The sequence below is a fragment of the Colossoma macropomum genome, unplaced genomic scaffold (assembly GCF_904425465.1).
Source record: "Colossoma macropomum unplaced genomic scaffold, Colossoma_macropomum, whole genome shotgun sequence".
In the NCBI taxonomy this organism is placed as follows: domain Eukaryota; kingdom Metazoa; phylum Chordata; class Actinopteri; order Characiformes; family Serrasalmidae; genus Colossoma; species Colossoma macropomum.
In genome coordinates, this window is record NW_023494807.1 from 26,660,584 (window position 1) to 26,682,683 (window position 22,100).

Sequence of the window (22,100 nt, forward strand, 5' to 3'; positions counted from 1 at the left end):
GTGACCCCTGGTTCCTATCACCACCACTGTAAAGAAATCTGAGTCTCTACAACGAAGTACTTCACACCAAACCACTCCAATTTACTTGGTTTATCTCTCAATGATAGAATCACAAAGAAATTATGAAAATCCGGTGGCATTACCCTTTAAGTAGCAACACCAATGAATCTGCAGTCTGTGCTCCTTCAATTGTGAGTGTAAACAAGAATAATGTCTTTTCTGAGTATAGGTGATCAGAATCAGCTGAGAGCGATCTACGATTGGCCAATTTATTATTTCAATTTTGGCTAATCATTTTTTTGCAGTTTTATGACGTAAACAACATACGGCAGGTAACTGCACTCACACTGTATTTGAATGCTGCTTCTATACGTGCACTAAAACATCATCGTGCAATATTGCATAACTTCTTGACCTAAATAGCCAGTTGCCTCTAATTTTTGATGTCGCACTTAAATGTTTCAAGTTATTCAAATAGGCAGTTAGTTAAAGTGCCAGTTTGGCCCATGAAAGAATAAATAATGCTAGTTATGTTGCAACTTTGGCTAATAGAAAGTGATAGGAATGTGTTCATTTAGCCCACAATGTGTGAACTTTGGATTAGACCAAAAAAGAAGGCTAATAAAAATCAGCAAAAAGAACCGGCTGTAAAGAAATCTGACTCAGCTATGAACATTCATGACTGGTGCAACATTGGGCCTCATTCACCAACCGTTCTTATGAAGAAATTTCTTCTTAAAACCCACTTATACAGTTTTCATGAAGATTCTGACGTTCACCAGTGTTTTCTTATTTGGGATTTGTTCTTAGTTAAGAACAGAATCTACACACACTCAAGAGCACAAAGGTGAGAACAGTTCTGCGGTTTAAGAACACGTCATGAACCTGACGTAGACTGTTTCTTAGGACTTTTCTCAAGAGCGAATTTAAGAACAAACTTAGGAAGATACTGCTGAATGAGGCCCACTGATCTTTTCAGCAGCTTATCTCAAAACTGCAACTGCTCAGTCATGAGCCATGATGTCAGCATAAACTGGTGACACGGCTTAAAACTGCCATCATATTTTCATTTGTTAACATTAGCTAACATGCTAATGCTGTTTAGGCTTGGTTTATTTTCCTCTAGTTAAAAATTTTGGCTTCCCAGATAGCGAGTACATATTGGTCTGCTGGCTTGGTAAGGTCAGCACCGCGCATACTACACCCCACTGCTGGCCCACCCTCGAACCATCCAGATCACTCCCCTCCATACAAAGTCTAGTTTTTCATTTTCTCAAAGACATTTTAAATGCACATAGCTCTTTATTTTGGAAAATAAAATATGGCAAATGTTACAAACAACTAAAAAAATGAAGATTAGGCCTAATTTAAACTGACTTTGTTGAAAATGTTATTGCTGACACTGTGCTAGGTCAGTTACAGCTGTATAACATGAAGGAAATAAGGAAAAAGTATGAGAATTAGACTCAGAGTGGAAAATGAGTGATAAAAAAATTCCACTTTGTCTATTATTCTGCTTAACCAACAATGGGCCACCCAGTAAACGCTAAGCAAAAAGCCAGGGGGCCGCCAGCCTTGCTGTCAGCAGGCCAACAGTGGCCCACTATGCGCTTAAGTAGATTTGTTGGTGGAACAGCAAAGTGGATAACATTGTACCAATAAGAGTCCTTGGGCTAGACTCCTAACATTTGTCCAATTCTGTAACATTTTAAAAATCATAAGTTGCTCTGGATAAGAGCGTCTGCCTGATGCTATATATGTAAATGTAGCCAGCTTAGCTAGACACCTCACTGGCTAACTGTTATTTCTACCACACCACTGGTCATTTGGCTAACACTAGTGCAGGCATACGCACTTAAAATAATGGCTCTTAAAGGGTTCTTTAGTAAAGAAAATGGTTCTATATAGAACCATGAACACTCAAAGAACCCTCTGCATGATTTTGTCACCATGACTGGCGACCATGTACCCAAAAGAGCTGAGAAGGCACACGTGCCAAAACAGTTCATGATGGTGATCTTGATAATGATGAAAAATTACATACATTGAATATAATATTATATAACAACATCAATGAGATATTTCACACACTGCCGATGCTCTCAGAGCAAAGTGTCACTACCATAGAAACAGGATTGTATTTCTATGGCAACTACTGCACCCCCTGAGCTGCATCAAACACTCTACAAGTGCATCACATCATCATAAAGATTGTTAAAAGAGAGAGAGTGTTACATTGTGCTATTTCTAAATCCGCCTCCGCAATCTGTATCAAACAAAGTTCAAACCAAGCTCAGTGCTGGTATTACTGAGTGGCGTAATACAGCATGAGCTCATGAAGAAATGTTCCAGAATGGGTCGCCTGTAAGAGGATAACGTGCGGCTCCAGCGCAGATTTCAGCCCCATTTTCACACTGCGCTGTTTCATTACTGAAGAGGAAACAAAGTGACTTTATTAGCCTGCTGATTCAGTGTAATCCACATAAGATTGCTCAAAAGCCTCATATGTAACACTTGCTTCTATTTCTAGACATCCAGAGCTTTTTTTCCTCCTGGAGGTCACGCTCTGAGGGTTTTTTCCCCGCCTCATATTTATTTTTCCAGAGATGATAGCAGGATAGCAGTTCACGAAACCAGGTCATGTCTGCTCTCGCTGTAAGGCTGCTGTACACAGAGCAGAGAGAGGGAATACAGCAGAACGTGCTCGTCTGAAAGTCAAACCATCTTTCAAATTAAAGTGGGAACACGCACAGCTCGATAAGAGTCGGGTCAATCTAAATTCAGAGAGAGAGAGGGAGAGAGAGAGAGAGAGAGAGAGAGCGAGAAAGAGAGAGAGACAGTAAGAGATGGAAAGAGAGATAATGGATACAAAGATAGAGAGGCAAACAGAAAGAGAAAAAGAAGGACAAAGTAAGCACAAAAGGGAGAGAGAAAGAACGAGAGAGAAGGAAGTGATGGAAAGAGAGAGAGAGAGAGAGCGAGAGCGTGAGAGAGAGAGAGAGAGAGAGAGAGAGAGAGAGAGAGAAGTGATGAAAAAGAAAGAGAAGCAAAGAGAGAGAGGGAGACGAAAGCACAAAAGGGAGAGAGAGAGAGAGAGAGAGAGAGAGAGAGAGAGAGGAGAGAGAATGAGAGAATGAGAGTAATGCAGAGAGAAAGAGAAAGTGAGAGAGTGATGAAAGGGAAGCAATGAGAGAGGAAGACAAAGAAAGCACAAAGAGAGAGAGAGAGAGAGAGAGAGAGAGAGAGAGAGAGAGAGAATGAGAGTAATGCAGAGAGAAAGACAAAGAAGTGATGGAAAGAGAGAGAGAGAACAAAAAAGAAAGCAAGAGCGATGGCGGTCAGAAAGAGAAAGAAGTGATGGAAAGAGAGAGAGACAACAAGAGAGCTGGATAGAGAGAGAACAACAAGGAGAGCAAGAGTGATGCAGGTCAGATAGAGATAGAGAGAGAGAGAGAGAGAGAGAGAGAGAGAGAGAGAGAAGGAGCAAGAAACAATGGAAAGATGAAAAGAAGCGGAGAGAGGGAGACAAAGAAAGCACAAAAGGGAGAGAGAGAACGAGAAAGAGAGTGATGCAGAAAGAACGAGAGAAAAGAAAGAAAGAGGCAGAGTAGCAAAGAAAAAGAGAGTGAGGGAAAGAGAGGGACAGAGAGGGACAGAGAGAGAGAGACACACAAAGAAAGCAGAAATTTGAGAGAGAAATCAAATGGGAAAGAGAGCAAGACTGATGCAGAGAGAGAGACCAAGAAGTGCTGGAAAGAGAGAAAAAGAGCAAGAAGTGATGAAAGAGACTGAAGAGATGGATGAGAAAGAGACAGAGAAGCAGAAGGAGACAGAGAGAGACACAGAGCAAGCACAAAGGGAGGGAGAGAAAAAGACAGAGTGATGCAGACAGAGAGAATAAGAGAAAAAGAGAGGAGAAGAAAGGATAAACCTCCTGTCTGCATTATTAAAAAAATCATTCATATTTTAATTCCACTTCTTTTCCTCAAGATTTATTTTTAAGAACAAAGAAATGAAAAATGTCTGTTAACAACCCTGGAGCATCCAGACTTTTCCTTTTGAGATTACTTTTTTTTTGAGATTTACAAGTTCACAACCCCTTTAAAGCGGGATTTGTTCAGTCTCAGGCGGACTAAGACTCTGATCTCTTTAGTAAATAGTTCAAAAACTAAGATTCAAAATGCCTCGAATGACCGATCAATAAGCGTGACTGCCCCCAATACTCCGCCGCAGCTCCAGACAAGGCCATCAGCCATCGACCATGTAACTCCATTCATATCAGAACAGGCCAACCGTGCAACAAGTGCCCTGTGAGAAAGCACAGCAGTCATGTGACTGTATTAATCACAGCCAGCCAGCACTTCTGGAATTACTTTTATAGCATCCAATTCAAGCACATAAACCAGCTTAAGAACACAAAGCACAATAAATCCAATTCATTTAGCGAAGGTGTACTTTCCAGGGCCGCGGATTAAATTTCTCAGCACATGATCCAGAGGCCTTCATCTCATCAGCCGCGCCAACAGAAACAGTAAAGCACTTCTACACATGAGATTTACACTCTAAGTTGTCTCTGATGATTCAGCAGTTCTTTATGGAAAACCAGTTACCAAAGAAAAACACATTCATTAAGAAGACGGTGACTATTTAGCAACTGGTCATTTGAACCCAAAATCCCATTTGAAAACAGTGTACAGTTCGACTCCTGATAAGAATAATAACAATAATAATAATAATGATAATAACAGGGCCCTCAAAGTTAACCGGCCTATTGCTAATACAGCTTTTACATGATGAATTATTAACAACACACATTTAACACAGTCTCCTAGATCGGACCCTTTGAACCCACCGTAGTGCAGGCTGAGGCCCATGTATGCTGATCTGACAGAATCCGTGATTACATCCCTCTCATTCAAATACAGATTTTAAATTGCTTTTAAAGTGACATCTTCAGCAGACCATACTGGATGGTGCTCACTGGAGACCTATGGACAAATCAACAAGCAGCAAACTGACAAAAGCTACAGCAAAGTGGAGCTCCAGTTTCTCTTGAGGGTCTCCACTGTAACAAAAGTCCACAACCTGTATGAACAAGAGCAAGAGCGAGAGGCTACTAGAGCTGGGCAACATGGGAAAAATATAATATCACTATACTTTTCACGGTACACTATGTCACAGTATTGTTTGTGCTCTGACATTGGAACAGCCGTGCCACATTAAAAGAATACTATTAAAAATTTAATCCAATCAAACAGGACTATTTATGCTTTCTTTGTCATCAAAGATGCAGTTACGAAGTGTTATAAGTAGTGACAATGTCCACAATATCCTCAGAAAAGCTTACTGAGACATATTGTGTTGTCATTTTTCATGATACCAATAAATATTGTTATACTGGCCTAGTTGGAACCAATAACTGCATATATGATTTATATGATAATATGCACTCATTAGTAGGAACACACTCACTGAGCATATATATATATATATATATATATATATATATATATATATAGTGCTCTTGAGTATGGCCCAATTTGGAGGCCCAATGTGCAACTAGTAAACAAACATGATAAAATAAATAAATAAACTAAACTAAATAAATAAATGGTCTCACCTTATATTGTCTCTAATAACTGTGTAGTTACATGTTAACAACATATGCAACAACAACAGTCACTGTTACTGATGGATTACAGAGGTACACCTTATGTAATTACACATGTGTATAAACTTCAGCTTGTGACAGCATATTTTCTCTCATGTAATTACACAAGGCTAATAACAAATGTAATTACATTTGTAATGTAATAACTTCCATTAAGACATTACTTACACTTTATCTGCCAGCTTTCCTAAAATTTAGCTGGCATTTATGTTGCTAGTGCTGTGACACTGTAACCAGTTTCAGCTTTAAACCATTCTGTAATGTGACAGTACAGTAGACGTCCCCTTATCTTAACATGTAGCTTTTATGACATTAATTAAATGCATTGCATTTCCTCTAAAGCAATGTCTGTATTACTACTCCATTATTACATAGTACCTACATAATAACTACACAGGAACTGTCCACTTATTATAAAGTGTAACTTTAACACTACACTGCAGGAAAGGTGTGTAGAAGATTTGTCTAATTGTGTTATTACACAAGGCAAAATTGAAACGTGTACATGCTGTATGTCTGTAATCCATCTGTAACACTGACTAAATAATGAGTAGTTTCACTGATGTTGCATATGTTATTCATGTGTAACTACAAAGTTATTAGAGACACTTAATATAAAGCAGGACCAAATACATTCCCCAACCCCATACACCAGCTCCCGACAGCACCCCCTCACCAGGGCCGAGTAGTTAGCAGCACTGTTTAACATTTATCAATTGTTCAATGGATGGTTTGACTTAAAAATCCTGCACTGTGTTCACTTATTTGATGACAATGCAAAGCAAACTACTTTTTGTTCAGATACCACCCAAGCCTATAAGGACAATCAAATCATTATATCACATAAGCCTAGTAGAGGCTGTTCATAGTTCACTATTTTTGGGCTCATCACCTTAACCCCATACGGTAAAATGCACATCATGGGACCACAAAACACCAGCATTCACTATTACAGCGGTGAACCTCCCAGCTCTACCATCTGCTTGGCATTAGTACACAATGGAATTTCCCCTCTGTTCATCCCTTCAAATAAACACTGGGCATTGTTTCAGAAGGCCGGCAGGATGGGACTTTTACCAGATTTCTGCCAGTTCCTGAAAACACTTCTGAGGACGCAACAATATTTGTTTTCCTAGAACTTTTTATAGACGTCCGTCTGGGTGCACTTTCTAATGTGCAAAACCCCAGCTGTTAAGTTTACTGTTTCCAATAAGATCCTGGTTCCACTCCTCTTACAGAAGCCGGGAAAAGTTAGGCATGCTAATGGAATGTTACAGTAACATCAGTCATGCGTGTAACAATGAAGAGGACGTGACCCCGACACAACTCCGCTCCATTCAACAGCAATGAAACGTGAAGGAATTTGGCAATGGCCAAACTGGTTTCATTTCACAACATTTGCTGTTCGCAGGCTGAATTCTGTGAGAAAAAAAAGGAAATACATAAATAGGGTGCTCTACGAAAGCTGTGACATCCTTCTGTGAAGAGGAACCACTGCTTCTTTATTCTTTCTTTCATTTTTCAAAAGACACTGAAATTCAGACATACACCGTTCAGGCATGACATTATGACCACCTGCTTGTTTTGACGCTCATTGTCCATTTTATCAGCTCCACTTACTATATAGGTGCACTTTGTAGTTCTACAGTTACAGACTGTAGTCCATCTGTTTCTCTGCATACTTTGTTAGCCCCCTTTTACCCTGTTCTTCAGTGGTCAGGACCCCCATGGACCCTCACATAGCAGGTACTATTTGGGTGGTGGATCATTTTCAGCACTGCAGTGATACTGACGTGGTGGTGGTGTGTTAGTGTGTGTTGTGCTGGTACGAGTGGATCAGACACAGCAGTGCTGCTGGAGTTTTTAAACACTGTCCACTCACTGTCCACTCTGTTAGACACTCCTACCTTGTCAGTCCACCTTGTAGATGTAAAGTCAGAGATGATAGCTCATCTGCTGCTGCACAGTTTGTGTTGGTCATCCTCTAGTCCTTCATCAGTGGTCACAGGACGCTGCCCACAGGACGCTGTTGGCTGGATATTTTTGGTGGGTGGACTATTCTCATTCCAGCAGTGACACTGAGGTGTTTAAAACTCCAGTAGCACTGCTGTGTCTGATCCACTCGTACCAGCACAACACACACTAACACACCACCACCACATCAGTGTTGCTGCAGTGCTAAGAATGATCCAGAATGATTTCTTTTTCTGAGAGATTCATAGCAATACATGCCAAGATGTCACATTCATTAGATCATGTTCTACAAAATCATCTTGAGCAAGGTTTTCATTTTTATAATGCACGTCAAGGGAATTCCACTCATTTCTCAAAACGTCTTCGTGATTCAATCGTTAAGATGTGAACAACCTCATTCAGAGGGGTTTGATATGAAATGCACCACAGAAAGGGCTAGCTGAGTCACAGTGGCAGTGATTTAAACATTTAAATACTTAAAGCCTATAAAAGTTCCCTCACAGAAAGCCATTACATTAAGTGGTTATGAAAACGCTGCCTGATGCTCCAGACATTGTTTTACAATAGTTTCTTAATGAGATTTTGGCCTAAAACTTTTTTTATAATACATAAATGTCAGACGGTTACACGCAGGTCATTCTAAGCCCAAACAGCCTGCAAAGAAAACGATTTTTTGCACTTTATAACTATTTTACCATCAGAAACGTTACATATAAAACTCAAAATACATGGATAGGTCCACTGGTGGTCAATAAAATGTCTATATTTGTGTTTTAGACATTGTGACCCCTGGTTCCTTTCACCACCACTGTAAAGAAAAAAAGTCAGTAAGTTTGTGTACAATAAACATCTGGCATCAATCCACTTTGAACGACTTTGTTTACATCCCAGTGATTGACTTTTGAAAAATTGGCAGAATTCTCCTCTAAGGTCTCTTTCCTTCTCTGCAAGATTGACAGCAATAAATGCCAAACATGTCAAGTTCATTAGGTCATGTTCTACGAAATCACCTTGAGCGAGGCCTAATTGCAGGGTGCGGTCGCTCTGGGTCGATCTGTCCTGATCCCACGGCCTGTGCAGCCAGCTGGCACGTTTTCAGCCTACTGCACAACGCTCAATGAAACACAATGGGCTGTGACAGGGTTGCTCTGCCGTAACGATGGAGCTTTGCTGCGCCGTGAGACCAATTGTGTGAGAGTAGAGCCGTTAGGCTAATCAAGAAGAGAGTCAAGAGAAGCTTACGGCCCCTCTAACATCAAAACTAGAGATGCACCAATACCACTTTTTCCTTTCCGATACCGATACCTGACCATCTAGTATCGGCCGATAACAACTCTATCTATCCTAACTCACCTATAAGTCCTGATGTTTATATAACTGCATTTTTACAATATTTTATTTTGGTAAAATCTGTGTTCTAAATTACAAATAAAACACTCAGCTTGGCTAGATGGCATTTACTTGTTGGGTTATATTTAGCAGATGTTCAAGAAAACTTATTTTTGTTCATTTACTGTACATAAAGTATTTACTATTATATAATTAGCAATAATAACTATTTAGAAACTTAAATAAATGTAAAATATCTTTATCGTGCAACACAGTTACAAACAGAACTGAACAGTATACAGATAAACCCGTGGTGTTTACACATCAGCGCACAGCAGCTTCTCTGGCTCAAAACAGAGCTGAATGTTGTTTCACATCCAAATTTCTCAAGACGTTTGTCTCATATGTGCATCTTGTTCACTCGTACTGCATCTCTGAGTGTCAGTTCAGTAAATATCACCGTCATCTGCCAGTATTAGCGATGTTTAGTGACCCCTTCTGATACAGAGGCAATTTCTGGCTTGGTTGAAGCGATGGGCCGCAAGACCCCACTGCTTAGTGATACAGCTGACCGACAGAGCTGCACCACAGGCAGGGCTAGCGGACGCACAAGTCCGGCTAGTGGGCTGCTATGCTAAAGGCTAAATCGAGGCTAAAAGCTATCATTACGCCAAGAGTCTGGTGGTTCCTTACGCTCTCTCAATAACAACATTACCTCAGTAAGTGACCATGCAGCGGCAGACGAGTGAATACTGAGAGAAGCAGCTCAGCCGTTCAGGTGAGCGGCTCCATTAACGCGTTCTTAACACCAAAAACTGCTGTTAAAGATTCTGCCATGAACTTTTTTACCGCTGCTTGTCGTCCCACACCACTGACGTGTTATTAAGTTCGGTCTACTGGTGCGTAGGCACGCGTCAAAAATTGCTTTGTGGTTTTGGTCAAATGTATCGGTATCCCCATCACTGATACTGCTTTTAAGTGACAGCACTGGCAACGATACCGATTCAGTATCAGTGCAACACTATTCAAAAGCCCACTTCCAGATAGGGCTGCAACGATTAATTAGTCAAGTATTTTGACGATTAATAGATTATTTAATTTATCATTAGATGCAGCCCTGCTTATAATCAAACAAGCAATCAGCCAATAGATTAATCAAGCAATTCATTGTGATGATGTTTTTTAAAGGCCAGTACAACAATAAAAACAGATTTAGTTAAACAATAACAAGCCATGCATGAATTTTTAAAGACTGAAAAATGCTTCAATAAAAGATATCGGATAACAGTCGAGAGATTACAGGAAAAAAATCATTAGATGCAGATGGTACTTCCAATGAAACAGGCATACCAAGATAGATCATTGGAGTAAACAGACAATTAATTATGATTAACCAATTATTCATTTGATAAAGCTCTAGATAAGACTACAAAGCTTTTAAAAAGACTTTTACTGAATATAAATAAACACTGTGTGTTCATATGTATTGTAAAAGTCATTGTCAGGGCATGAAAATCATGACTAATGTCGTCTTCAAAACCCATTGAGGGAGCAGATCTGTTAGGCTGGTAGGACAGAACATGAAGGAGCCTAAAGTAATGACCCTCTCTAACATCAAAAACGCTGCTGCTCCACTTCCAGTGACCCGGGCGTCCACCAATCACTGGATTATTAGGAACAATACGAAGGTCTGACAGGTGAAAGACGTGAAGTGTATGTACATGTGCCTTTTATGGGCAACGCGTTAGCACATCAAACAGACGGACTCCTCTGCTCTGTTTCCCCTCTAAAGCTACTCTTGGCAGCCCATCTGAAGACTCTGGGCTTTCCTGGCTAACAGGGGCAGGACAGGCAGCAGGAGGGAGTCGGAGAGAGGAAGTGTAGGTCGGAAAGAGAGAGAGAGCGAGAAAGAAAGAGAGGGAGAGTGCGAGAGTGAGAAAGAGAGAGAGAGAGAGAGAGGGAGAGAGAGGGAGAGAGAGAGAGAGAGGAAGGCTACAGGCCGGGCTTCTTTACAGCCAGAAAACCTGTGTTAGTTTCCACCAGCTGCTCCCTAAGAACAAGCTAGACACTGTGTGTAAAGAGAGAGACGGAGAGAGCGAGTGTGTCTGAGTGTGTGGAATGTAGAAGCTCAATCAACGGTTCAGATTAAAATACAGCACATATACTCACCAAACGCCTGTCTGTTCACCTTGACCCTGTTTTAATGACTAATTTCTTTTTCTCTGCAGTACAGACGGCCTTTTTACTCAAACCATGGAAAAACACTACACTGAATTACATCTCAACGTCACTTTACTGAAAATGCAGCTTAAGAGCAGCTCTGCAGCTGGATGATGAAATTCAGTTGTGTGCAAATGTTTAATTCACATTCAGGTGGGGAAATAATTTGAGACACAGTCAAATAAGTTCATTCAGCAAACATGCAGCAAATATACAGTAATTGCACATTAAGCATCAGCACTCAGTGGCGGAAACGCTAACCAATCAGCTCTCAGAAACAGAAACGCTAACCAATCAGCTCTCAGAAGCAGGAACGCTAACCAATCAGCTCTCAGTAGCAGTAATGCTAACCAGTCAGCTTTTCAGCATTCAAGTTATCTTCACGCTAACTGCAGCTCCACGAGTTAGCCCACTGCCACCAACCACACCAGCTATATATCTGTACTACAACATTATGCTGTAGCGAATATAATTATCTGATATAATTACATTCACTTTTACTCTTCATGGCAGGTGAGTCAGCCAGCTTCCCAACTACTGCAGCTCCTGGACTAACCACAGCTGCACAAATGAGCCCACCAAGCTGGCTTGTTAGATCAGTAAAGCTTGCTAGGTTAGCGTTTGTTCTTGTTAGCTTTTTCTGCATGTTTTCCTGACCCAAAACAGAGATTAAAAAAAGGACCGTAGGGAAACAGTTTCGTTAAAGGTGAAATTTTTCAAAACATCTGTATAATTAAATGGCTAGATGTAAGCAAAACCATTCAGAGAGGTTTCATGTGAAACACTCTGTTTTAGAGAAATTTACAGAGTCAGAATTGTTCACAGTGGTGGTGATGGGAACCAGACGTTGGTTGTGAATACACTGCCTGAGGCTCGAGACATTGTTTCATGATACGTTTTGTGAGAAGCTTTTAGTCTAAAACATATTTTTTAAATCAGTTCTCAAGGAAAACTTATTTTTAACATTTTCCCCCATTTCGAGAATCATGTGTGCAGGATTATCTAATATGCAACTGCTAATTATGAAAACAGTCTGAAGTAATTCAGCCAAATCTGGCTGGGCTCTCTGTTGCTGGACTGAATGGACCAACGGTGAATTAGTGGATAGGGGAGTGAAAACCCCCTTAATCGAAAAGGAAAAAAAACCTGAAGGCTTATTACCCAGGCCTATTATTCATGACTTTTATTATTATTCATTTGTTATTAATCTTAAGATCAAGTATTCTTCAATAACTACTATAACAGTTTTATAATAATTACAAAAACACACACACACACACACACACACACACACACACACATCAACTAAACCGCTTATCCTTCTGGGTCGTGATGGGGTGCTGGAGCCCATCCCAGCTGTCACTGGGCGGAAGGCAGGATACACCCTGGACAGGTCGCCATGTATATAAATACAATAATATAAATAATATAATAATACAATAACATAAATACATGTATATAAATACAAATTATTAGCAGGAACATTAACAAAACAAATAAACAAACAAACAAATAACTGCCAAATTCAACTGTCGAAAATACCTGAAACATTGAACATGACATCTAAAAGCACCATCTGTTTTCTAGTTTACAGTACTGATAGCTACACTATGTAAGTTTTTGGGGATTTGGAGACCTCTCTGGTGGAAATGTGTAACTACATGCAACGTGCGGAAGAACATTTTGTAACGTGGGTTGTCCCTCGGACTCCTTCCCCGAGCAGATGGATCTGACAATTGAGAGTGCATTTAAAGTGTATTTCATAGAGAGCTCAGTCGAAACTTGGTGAAGGATGTGTTTTCTGAGGATGTGAGTGAATTATCTACTATTGTCATCACATCTTCATCAGTATAATGTTGATTTTGCATTTGAGGCCTGATCATTGAGCTGGACCTTCTTTAGGATTCTGTGAGTGTGACATTAACGCATAAAGATGCATGACATGGTCCGAAAAACTTAAATTTTAACAAAAACAAATAAAAAAACTTATAGTGCAACTTTAAATCCTTGCATGTAAAAGATGTACATAAAATAACAAAAAGCATTAAAAAGTATATTTACTGCCTAGCCGCTGAATAAAGTGATGGTTATAACATCGCACTCTAACTATATTATGAAAGGAGCTCCAGAAAAACACATGGCAACATGAACCATGTTTTTCGACAGACATCACTTATCCAGCAGAGTGCTGTAAAGGGCCCGTTCTCACAAAAACAGTTTCAGATATCCCCACAGCCCCGTAACAAAGCCACTGGACAAAGACCGTCCAGCTTGCGTGCCAGGCTGGCGCAGTCTCGGGTTACAGTAAGTTTATATCTCCATGTTAAAGAACAAGCAGGAGAGAGCGATAAGAGACAGAAGAGAAAGTTTGTTTTTGTGTTGTTAACACTCCGGCTCTTCCCTATGAGGAGTTTAACTGCTAGTAGGCCCGTCATGATCAGGACAGTTTAGCTGAAGATAAACTGCCGTATAAATAAATGCAATTAACAATGTCTTTTTTTGTTCACTGTATGCAAATATAAACGAGCCTAAAGTGGCCAGATTGGCTGATTAGCTATCTTGCTCACTAGCTGTAGATGCTTAGTAACTCCTAACTGACAACAGACACAACCAGTGATGGGGGAAGTCATAGGACTGTTAAAATGCTAAAAAATACTGCTAAAAATAATTCCAAAGCATGAAAGATCTGAACTTTGAAAAATGTTCAATATAGCCAGCCAAACCGTTTCCCTCTCTAACTGTTGGTCACTTTGGGGCCGTTTCGCAAGCAAGTTTGGAGTTCAGAGTGAAAGTGTTTGCGAAGTTTGAGCACCGAAAAGGCCTAATGTATGTACGTGTATGTTATATACATATATATATACACACATATATATATATACATACACACACACACACACACATATATATACATACACCGATCAGGCATAACATTATGACCACCTCCTTGTTTCTACACTCATTGTCCATTTTATCAGCTCCACTTACTATATAGGAGCACTTTGTAGTTCTACAGTTACAGACTAGTCCATCTGTTTCTCTGCATACTCTGTCAGCCCCCTTTTACCCTGTTCTTCAGTGGTCAGGACCCCCATGGACCCTCACAGAGCAGGTACTATTTGGGTGGTGGATCATTCTCAGCACTGCAGTAACACTGACGTGGTGGTGGTGTGTTAGTGTGTGTCGCACTGGTACGAGTGGATCAGACATAGCAGTGCTATATCAACAACCTGATTGGTCGCTGCTTAGCTGATTTGCATATAGTTCATCCAGAATGCGAGGGAGCAGAGTAAGCAGGGTGTATCAGTGCTTTGATGTGTCAGCCTGTCACAACATTATGCCACGTTATGACACAATATGTTTCATGTAAGTTTTGTGTATGCCACATACAATATATATTATTGGGACCGCAAAGTGCTTAAGTGCATCTCTAATACAGCCAAAGAAATGGACAAAAGTACATTAGCATAGCTAAAAACAACAGGAGCCTAAAGTCTGGCTAATGAGCAGAACACAGGCTGCCATTACTTGTTAGCTACGTTAAGACTCGTAGCTCCAGTGCAAAATTAAAGATGCAAACTTCAGATGCCGATATCTTGGTTCATCGAATACATCTAGGTGAAGAAGAAGGCTGTGAGTAAATGTGATATTCTGAGAACTGTCACTTTAAAACTAAGCGCTAAGGGTGATTGTGTTGCTTTTTTAGAGTCTGTTTGTGCATAATTAATAGTGATAGTTCCATGCTTGAACGAAACAATGCTGTCGTTCACTCCTAAAGTGGCAGGTGTGGGGGGGTCACCACACCTCCACGTCTCGCAGCTGCTGCCTGCCATGAGCACACGTGCAATTACACGCATCACTCTCCACCACCCCCCACCTCCACCCCAAAGCCTGTAAATCTGGCTGTTGTGGAATCAAATCTGAATTGGCAGTACACATCACCTGGGTTTCAAATGCACAGAGACAGAGAGATACACTGAAACCCGCCTGCCTTTTCCTTCCTTTACAACTTTTAATGCAAGTGTGTGACAATGTGAGTACACAGTTTGTATCATGCTAACCGGTTCACTATAACCTATTGCTTATTAGCTACATGAGCCTCTTCGACTGCATATAGAGGTAAGGGAGAAATCTGTGCAAATGTGATTTTTTTTTTTTGCTAAACTATCACTTTAATTCCCAAAATCTCTGCAGTTAAACACTATTAAAGGGGAAATCCAGCTAATCCTCAAAAACTCTGCTTAATTAAACTGGTACGATGTAAACAAAGTCAGTCAGAGCGGTTTGAAGTGAAATGCTCTGTTCTATAGAAGCTTACCAGTCAGAACCGTTCACAGTGATGGTGATAGGAACCAGACGTCTGAAGAGTTTAAAGCCTCTAATAGCTCCCTCACAGAAAGTTATTACATGTAATGGTTATGAATACACTGCGTGATGTCTAAGACACTGTTTTAGGATAGTTTTGTGAAGGTTTTGGCCTAAAATATATGAGTACTAAATATATAGGTACACACAGGACAATGTAAGGTGAAATAGTCCCCAAAGAAAACTTTAAAAATTGCTTTTTCATTTTTTTTTCTATTTCAAATTACTTATAAACTTACAAGAACCCAGAAGATGTGTGTAGCTTCACTGGTCATTTAGGATAGTAAATAAAATGTCTATATTTGTGTAATAGACATTGTGACCCCTGGTTCCTATCACCACCACTGTACATCAGAGTCAGTTAGTTTCTCTACAATGAACCATTTCACATCAAACCACTCTGACTGACTCCGTTTACATATCATTGATTGAATTATGCAGAAATGTATTAAAAATGGTGGAATTTCCCTTCAACTTCACACAGATGCAGTAATAGAGTCTCAAGGCCTGAGCCAAAAGACGTCTCTCCTGAACGCTGAGATGCAGGGCTGTTTTGTTTTCAAGCATGCAACTGCAAAATTAAATCAGCACATGACCAAGAGTAACCTCTGCCTAGAAGCACTGTTTTCCTGACTTGTTTACTTTACTGAGCATGTTATATATATATTGTAGCTATTATATCAAAACCTCATAAATCAAATATTTCCCTTTTTTGCCGTCTGAAAACACCATCCTTGACATTATGTGAACATTTCATACAACATTACTTCACTCCATAACAAGCCATAGGCCCACCAGCAGGCCCAAAGTTTTATTACACACTTCTATAACCTAAGAAAAGCTCAATTAGTTTGGACTGAAGACCCTGTAGTTATTGAATAATAAGCCTTTGTATGAAATAAACCTGAAATGTTAAAGGGTTAATGTACATTACCGCAGTTATTATACATTAACATATGTTAGAGTTAGCATATACAAGGTTTTGTCCAAAAAAATTGGGACGCTGTGCGTCCCAAATGTAAATAAAAACAAAATGCAATGATGTGCAAATCATTTATCCTTTGAATTTAAATTAAAATATTTAAAATACTACAAAGACAACATATCAAATGTTGAAACTGAGAAATTTTATTGTTTTTTGAAGAATATATGCCCTTTTTGAATTTGATGCCAACAACACGTTCCAAAAAGGTTGGGACAGGGGCATGTTTACCACTGTGCTTCATCACCTCTTCTTTTAACATCACTCTGTAAACGTTTGGGAACTGAGGAGACGCTGCTGTAGTTTTGAAAGTGAAATGTTTTCCCGTTCTTGATTGATATAGGATTTCAGCTGCTCATTAGTTCAGGGTCTCCTTTGTCATACTGTTCATTTCATAATGCGCCAAATGTTCAGTTCAGTTCAGTGGTGACAAATCTGGACTCCAAGCAGGTCAGTTTAGCACCCAGACTCTTTTAATACGAAGCAATGCTGTTATAATACATGCAGAATGTGGTGATTTAAATGATTTGCACATCATTGCATTTTGTTTTTATTCACATTTTGCACAGCGTCCCGTCTTTTTTGGAAATGGGGTTGTACACTGTTTCTTCTATCCTAGTCAATCTCAACACAGTCCATTATAGAGAACAGATAACTGAGGTGATAAAAAGTGCAGTGGCATCATATTTTGCATAACCAGATGTCAACAGAACCATTTGGTACAATAAAATACATGCATAGAGAACCATTTACAGCTATTTACCCCAAGAAGCAGGTTCAACCTCATGTTCAAGGGTTAACAGAAGTTTGTAGACACCTTCTCTTCTAACATTTCTTCTGGAATCAATGGCATTAATAAAGAGTCTGTCCCCCTTTGCTGGATTAACAGCCTCTACTTATCTGGAAAGGCTTTACACTAAAAGTTGGTACATTGCTGTGAGGATCTGAATGCATTCAGCCAGAAGAGCATTAGTGAGGTCAGGTACTGATGCTGGATGATCAGTTCTGGATCACTCCAACTCATCCCAAAGGTACTGGATGGAGCTCCATCAGCGCAGAGAACACAGTTCCACTGCTCCACAGCCCAAAGCTGGGGGGCTTTATACCCCTCTAGGTGATGTTTGGCATTGGGCATGGTGACCTTAGGCTCACGTGTGGCTGTTTCAGAGCATCACATTCTATTGCCAATACTTTTCTATGGACATTATACAAGCTTTAGACGCGCACTCCTGTGTCAGGGATGGGTGCACCTTAAAGGGGTCACTCCAGCGCAGAACTAGCATTTAATGTTATTTGTCATACTATGTAATATTCTGTAGCGCAGCACTGAATCTCTCAGCCTCACCGATTTGATGCACGATTTTGTGTTCTTTTTGTGTTTTCGTCCATTAATGTTGTCTCACTACAATACCCAGCATGCATCACGCAACTACAAAGCCCTTCTACGGCGATAAATAATTCAGACGTCATATTCAACATCCTAGCAGTACCGTTAGCTGCATGCATTAGCCAGTTAATGGAAAAAGACTTGAAAGCGCAAAGCCTCAAGTATCTGAGGACTGTAGCTTTTCAAAGATTCTTCCCATCTTCAAGATACATCATCAAAAGGGAACTTTCTTAATCTTTAAACTGGAAACTTCAGACTATTGCAGCATTACTGATGGACGCAAATAGGCATGTTTATAACTGATGTAGCAATGTAGCATTTTTAATTGCATTCAAAGCGCCCCTTTAAAGTAGCTAGATACATTTTGGACATATAGGCCCAATCCCATTTCTTATTCTTACCCCTACCCCTTGTTTTCGAGTGTCACCTTGCCCCTTTGGAACTGAGTTACAAGGATTAGAGGTTCAAATCTTCCCCTACGAAATGGGACCCTCAAATAAAAAGGACCTTACTTCATTAACAGCTACTAGTGCTGCTCTGTAGGCGACGCTGCCAGTCTACAGTGATAGCAGAGGAGGGTAAAGTTCAGCAACCTCACTGCTGGGCTTTAGTTACATTTAGGGCATCATATACCTTCAAAGAGGGGGATATGATAATTATTTATTATTGCCCACCCCTAATTCTTCTGTGATATGAAGCTGAAGTCAGCTGCTCGCCAGCTTCTTGTTCAAATTCTCCCGTTCCACCTTAAATGGCACTTCAGTCGTCAGAACTGCTGGATTATTTAAGGTGGAACGGGAAAGTTAGCCAGCTAGCTACCGAGACAATTGCATACTATTAGCGATTTTTCATGCTTGTTATGAGGAAAAGGACCATAATACATAGAAACGACATTAAACTAAGAAAATACTCACACCTGTGGGTTTCTTCAGTTGCCTGCGCAGCCATCTTGCAGGTTTTTCTTTTTTTCTCGTAACACTGTTTGGCGTGTCGCCTCTGAAAAACCTCTGTTTAGAGGGCCATGTAGGCCTAACACTTCGCCCTACCCCTCTATCTCAACAAAAATCGGGACACCCTACCTCTAGGTGTGGACGCACAAAACAGAAGATTAAGGGCTAAGTGGTAGTAGCAAGGGGTGACATGGGACTGGGCCATAGAATATGTGAAATTTTCCACATTCATTTTGGTGAAGCAGCACTATCATACAGCTCAGACATGAGTCAGCAAAACATGGGATTTAACTGCAGGAGGTGATTTCTGTAGTTAGATATACACACGTCAGGTAATACTGAATTACAGGGGACAGAAAATGTAGACTTGATATTTCAAGTTCATCCACTGGAGCTGATACAATGATTTCAGGACTACGATCAGTAAACGTGAGTTGTAGTCTGATGGCATGTGGCGGCCGTGTAATGTTATGGTCATGGCCTGCACTCTTACATAAGGCCACCCAAGCCTGCGTGTGCCCTGACTGCATAACAGAGTAACAGCCGACGATGGAGCAGCTAATGAGCTGCACACAGCACTGTGATTGGGGTTAGTTGGCCATGAGCTGCTTGACTGCAGATGTTGCACAGTGCCGACACCTAATTATCACTTTAATAGTGAAACTGACACACTGGACTAGACAGAGAGACAGACAGACAGAGAGAGCGTGCACAATCACTTATATGTAAACATGTAAGCTTGTGTGCAACATGTATTAATGCGTTTTATTAGTTTCTTCTATATTATTATTATTGCTATTAGAATTAAGCTCTCCTTTCATCATCATTGCAAGAGAGTAAAACAGGCAGAGAGAGAGAGAGAGAGATGGAGAGAGAGACAGACAGGCAGAAAGAGAAACAGAGAGAGAGACAGGCAGCGAGACAGAGACACGCAGAAAGACAGAAAGATACAAGCATAGAGAGAGATAGGCAGAAAGAGAGAAAGACACGGAGACAGAGAAAGAGAGACAGACAGGCAGAAAGAGAAACAGAGAGAGAGAGATAGAGAGCGAGAGAAAGAAAGAGACAGAGAGACAGACAGGCAGACAGAGAAAGAGAGAGAGAGACAGGCAGCGAGACAGAGACATGCAGAAAGACAGAAAGATACAGGCATAGAGAGAGACAGGCAGAAAGAGAAACAGAGAGAGACAGGCAGCGAGACAGAGACATGCAGAAAGACAAAAAGATACAGGCATAGGGAGAGACAGACAAAGAGAGAGAGACGCAGAGAGAGACAGAGAGAGAGAGAGAAAGAGAGAGGCAGAGAGAAAGACAGAAAGAGGCAGAGAGAGAGAGAGAGAGAGAGAGAAGAGAGAGAGAGAGAGAGAGACAGAAAGAAAACAAGATACAGGCATAGAGAGAGACAAGCAGAAAGAGAGACAGGTAAAGAGACAAAGACATGCAGGGATAGAGACAGGCAGAAAGAACGACAGAAAGACATGCAGAGAGAGAGAGACAGGCAGAAAGATTGACAGAAAGACATGCAGAGAGAGAGACAGGTAGAAAGAAAGAGAGAGAGAGAGAGAGAGCGAAAGAGAGAGAGGGAGGGAGAGAGAGAGAGGGAGACATGCAGAAAGAAAAAAGATAAAGATATAGAGAAAGAGAGACAGAGAGAGACAGACAGACAGACAGACCTCGTGCACGTTTCTAACCTGGATCTCTGCAGCTCGAGCGCGGCGCTGCTCAGCGCTGGTCCTCCCTCCAGGCAGCCGTAGCTGCCGTAGCTCTGCGCGCTCGCGCTCTGTCTGTACGCCGCGGGCGCCGTTCCCTGAGTGAACGTGTGGAGCCTGCCTCTGCACGCGGGCGGCGCGCCGGAGAACGGAGACCCGAGCGCTTGCGCCGCAGCGGCGGACGAGGAGGCCCACGAGTCCCCGGCCGCGTCTGCGCGCGCTCCCGGAGCCCAGTGCGGCGCGGGCACGGCGGCGAGCGTGGGCGCGCGCTCGGTCCTCGCCTCCAGCAGGCTGTGATGTTCGCCGTTGTTCGCGTCGCCGTTCTCTCCGTCCTCGTCTCGAGCCACAGGCCGCCCGTCCAGAGAGATGTTGCTGAGGAAGGAGAGCGCAGCCTGGCGCCGCCGAGGGTCCGCGCGCCTGCGCGAGAGATCCACACCGGAGAGTTTCGACTGCAGCGCGGCCGCCATCGACGGATCCAGCCGTGCGGAGGGTGGAGGGGTGGGGGTGTTTGGGGGGGAATGTACCGGGAAACTGGCTTTCAACCGATCCGTGTCATCGCGAGCTGTTAGCGGAACGGGAGGCGGAAAATAATCGCCATGTCGCTGCGCGTGTGTGTGTTTTTAGCACGAGGCGCTTTAGCGTGGGTATGTGTGTGTGTGTGTGTGTGTGTGTGTATGTGTGTACGACACGGGGGGTGGGGATGGTGGGCTGGTGTCACGTGCGAGCAGCAGGAAAGAGAAACTGACCAATCAGCTTAAAGGAACAGGCTGTTTCTTTTTTTTCTTCTTTTTTATTTTTTCCTCTCGTTTTTTTTCTCTCGCTCCTCCCACTTCGGGCTTCACACCAGGCCGCGCCGTTCCTCACAAACACGCGCGTGAGAACTGATCACCAGCTTGGAAACACTAATCAAACTATTGCGGACACGACGGTCTGCGAGTCTGAGTTTAAACCCCTTCATGACCACGTCTGACATTTTAAAGGGCCAGTACACCAAATTTTCTTGGATTTTACTCAAAAAAGTCCACTTACAATGTTTGAGTGGATTTATGAACCAAACATAGCTGCAGTTCAGTTTATTAATTAAACAAGACTGAAACGGTCTTGTGTAAACGTTTGGACACCTACATTCAAATAATGTTCTCAGAGTTAACACCCTCTACAGAGAACACACTTCTGCACATTTTAATACACAGTTACTGCTTATTTGCTGAACTGAACAAAAAATGTCCACACCTGCAATTTTAAAGGGCCAATACACCACATTTTTCTTGGATTTTAACCCCCTCCCAAAAAAAGGCCACTTATACTGTTTGAGTGGGTTTGTTAACCAAACATAGGTGTAATTCATCTTTAAATGACAATTTTCCAATTTTTTTATTAATTGAATCAGCTGTTTCAAGACTGAATCGGTCTTGTGAAAAAGTTTGGGCACTTCCATTCACAAAATTTCCTCACAAGTTAAAATTTTTCACCGCTAACTTATATACTATAGCTTCAGCCTGTTTTGAACTCAGTG

General features: G+C 41.4%; 1 protein-coding gene across 1 annotated transcript in view; it reads right to left on the reverse strand.

The window, feature by feature from the left end:
• Positions 1-21,253, reverse strand: part of cables1 (Cdk5 and Abl enzyme substrate 1) — a 49,201-nt gene extending 27,948 nt beyond the window's left edge. Inside the window, 1 exon segment of the mRNA XM_036555783.1 lies at positions 20,567-21,253. Within this exon segment, the coding sequence (XP_036411676.1) occupies positions 20,567-21,051 (485 nt within the window). The 5' untranslated portion in view covers positions 21,052-21,253.
• Between the last annotated feature and the right edge of the window lie 847 nt (positions 21,254-22,100).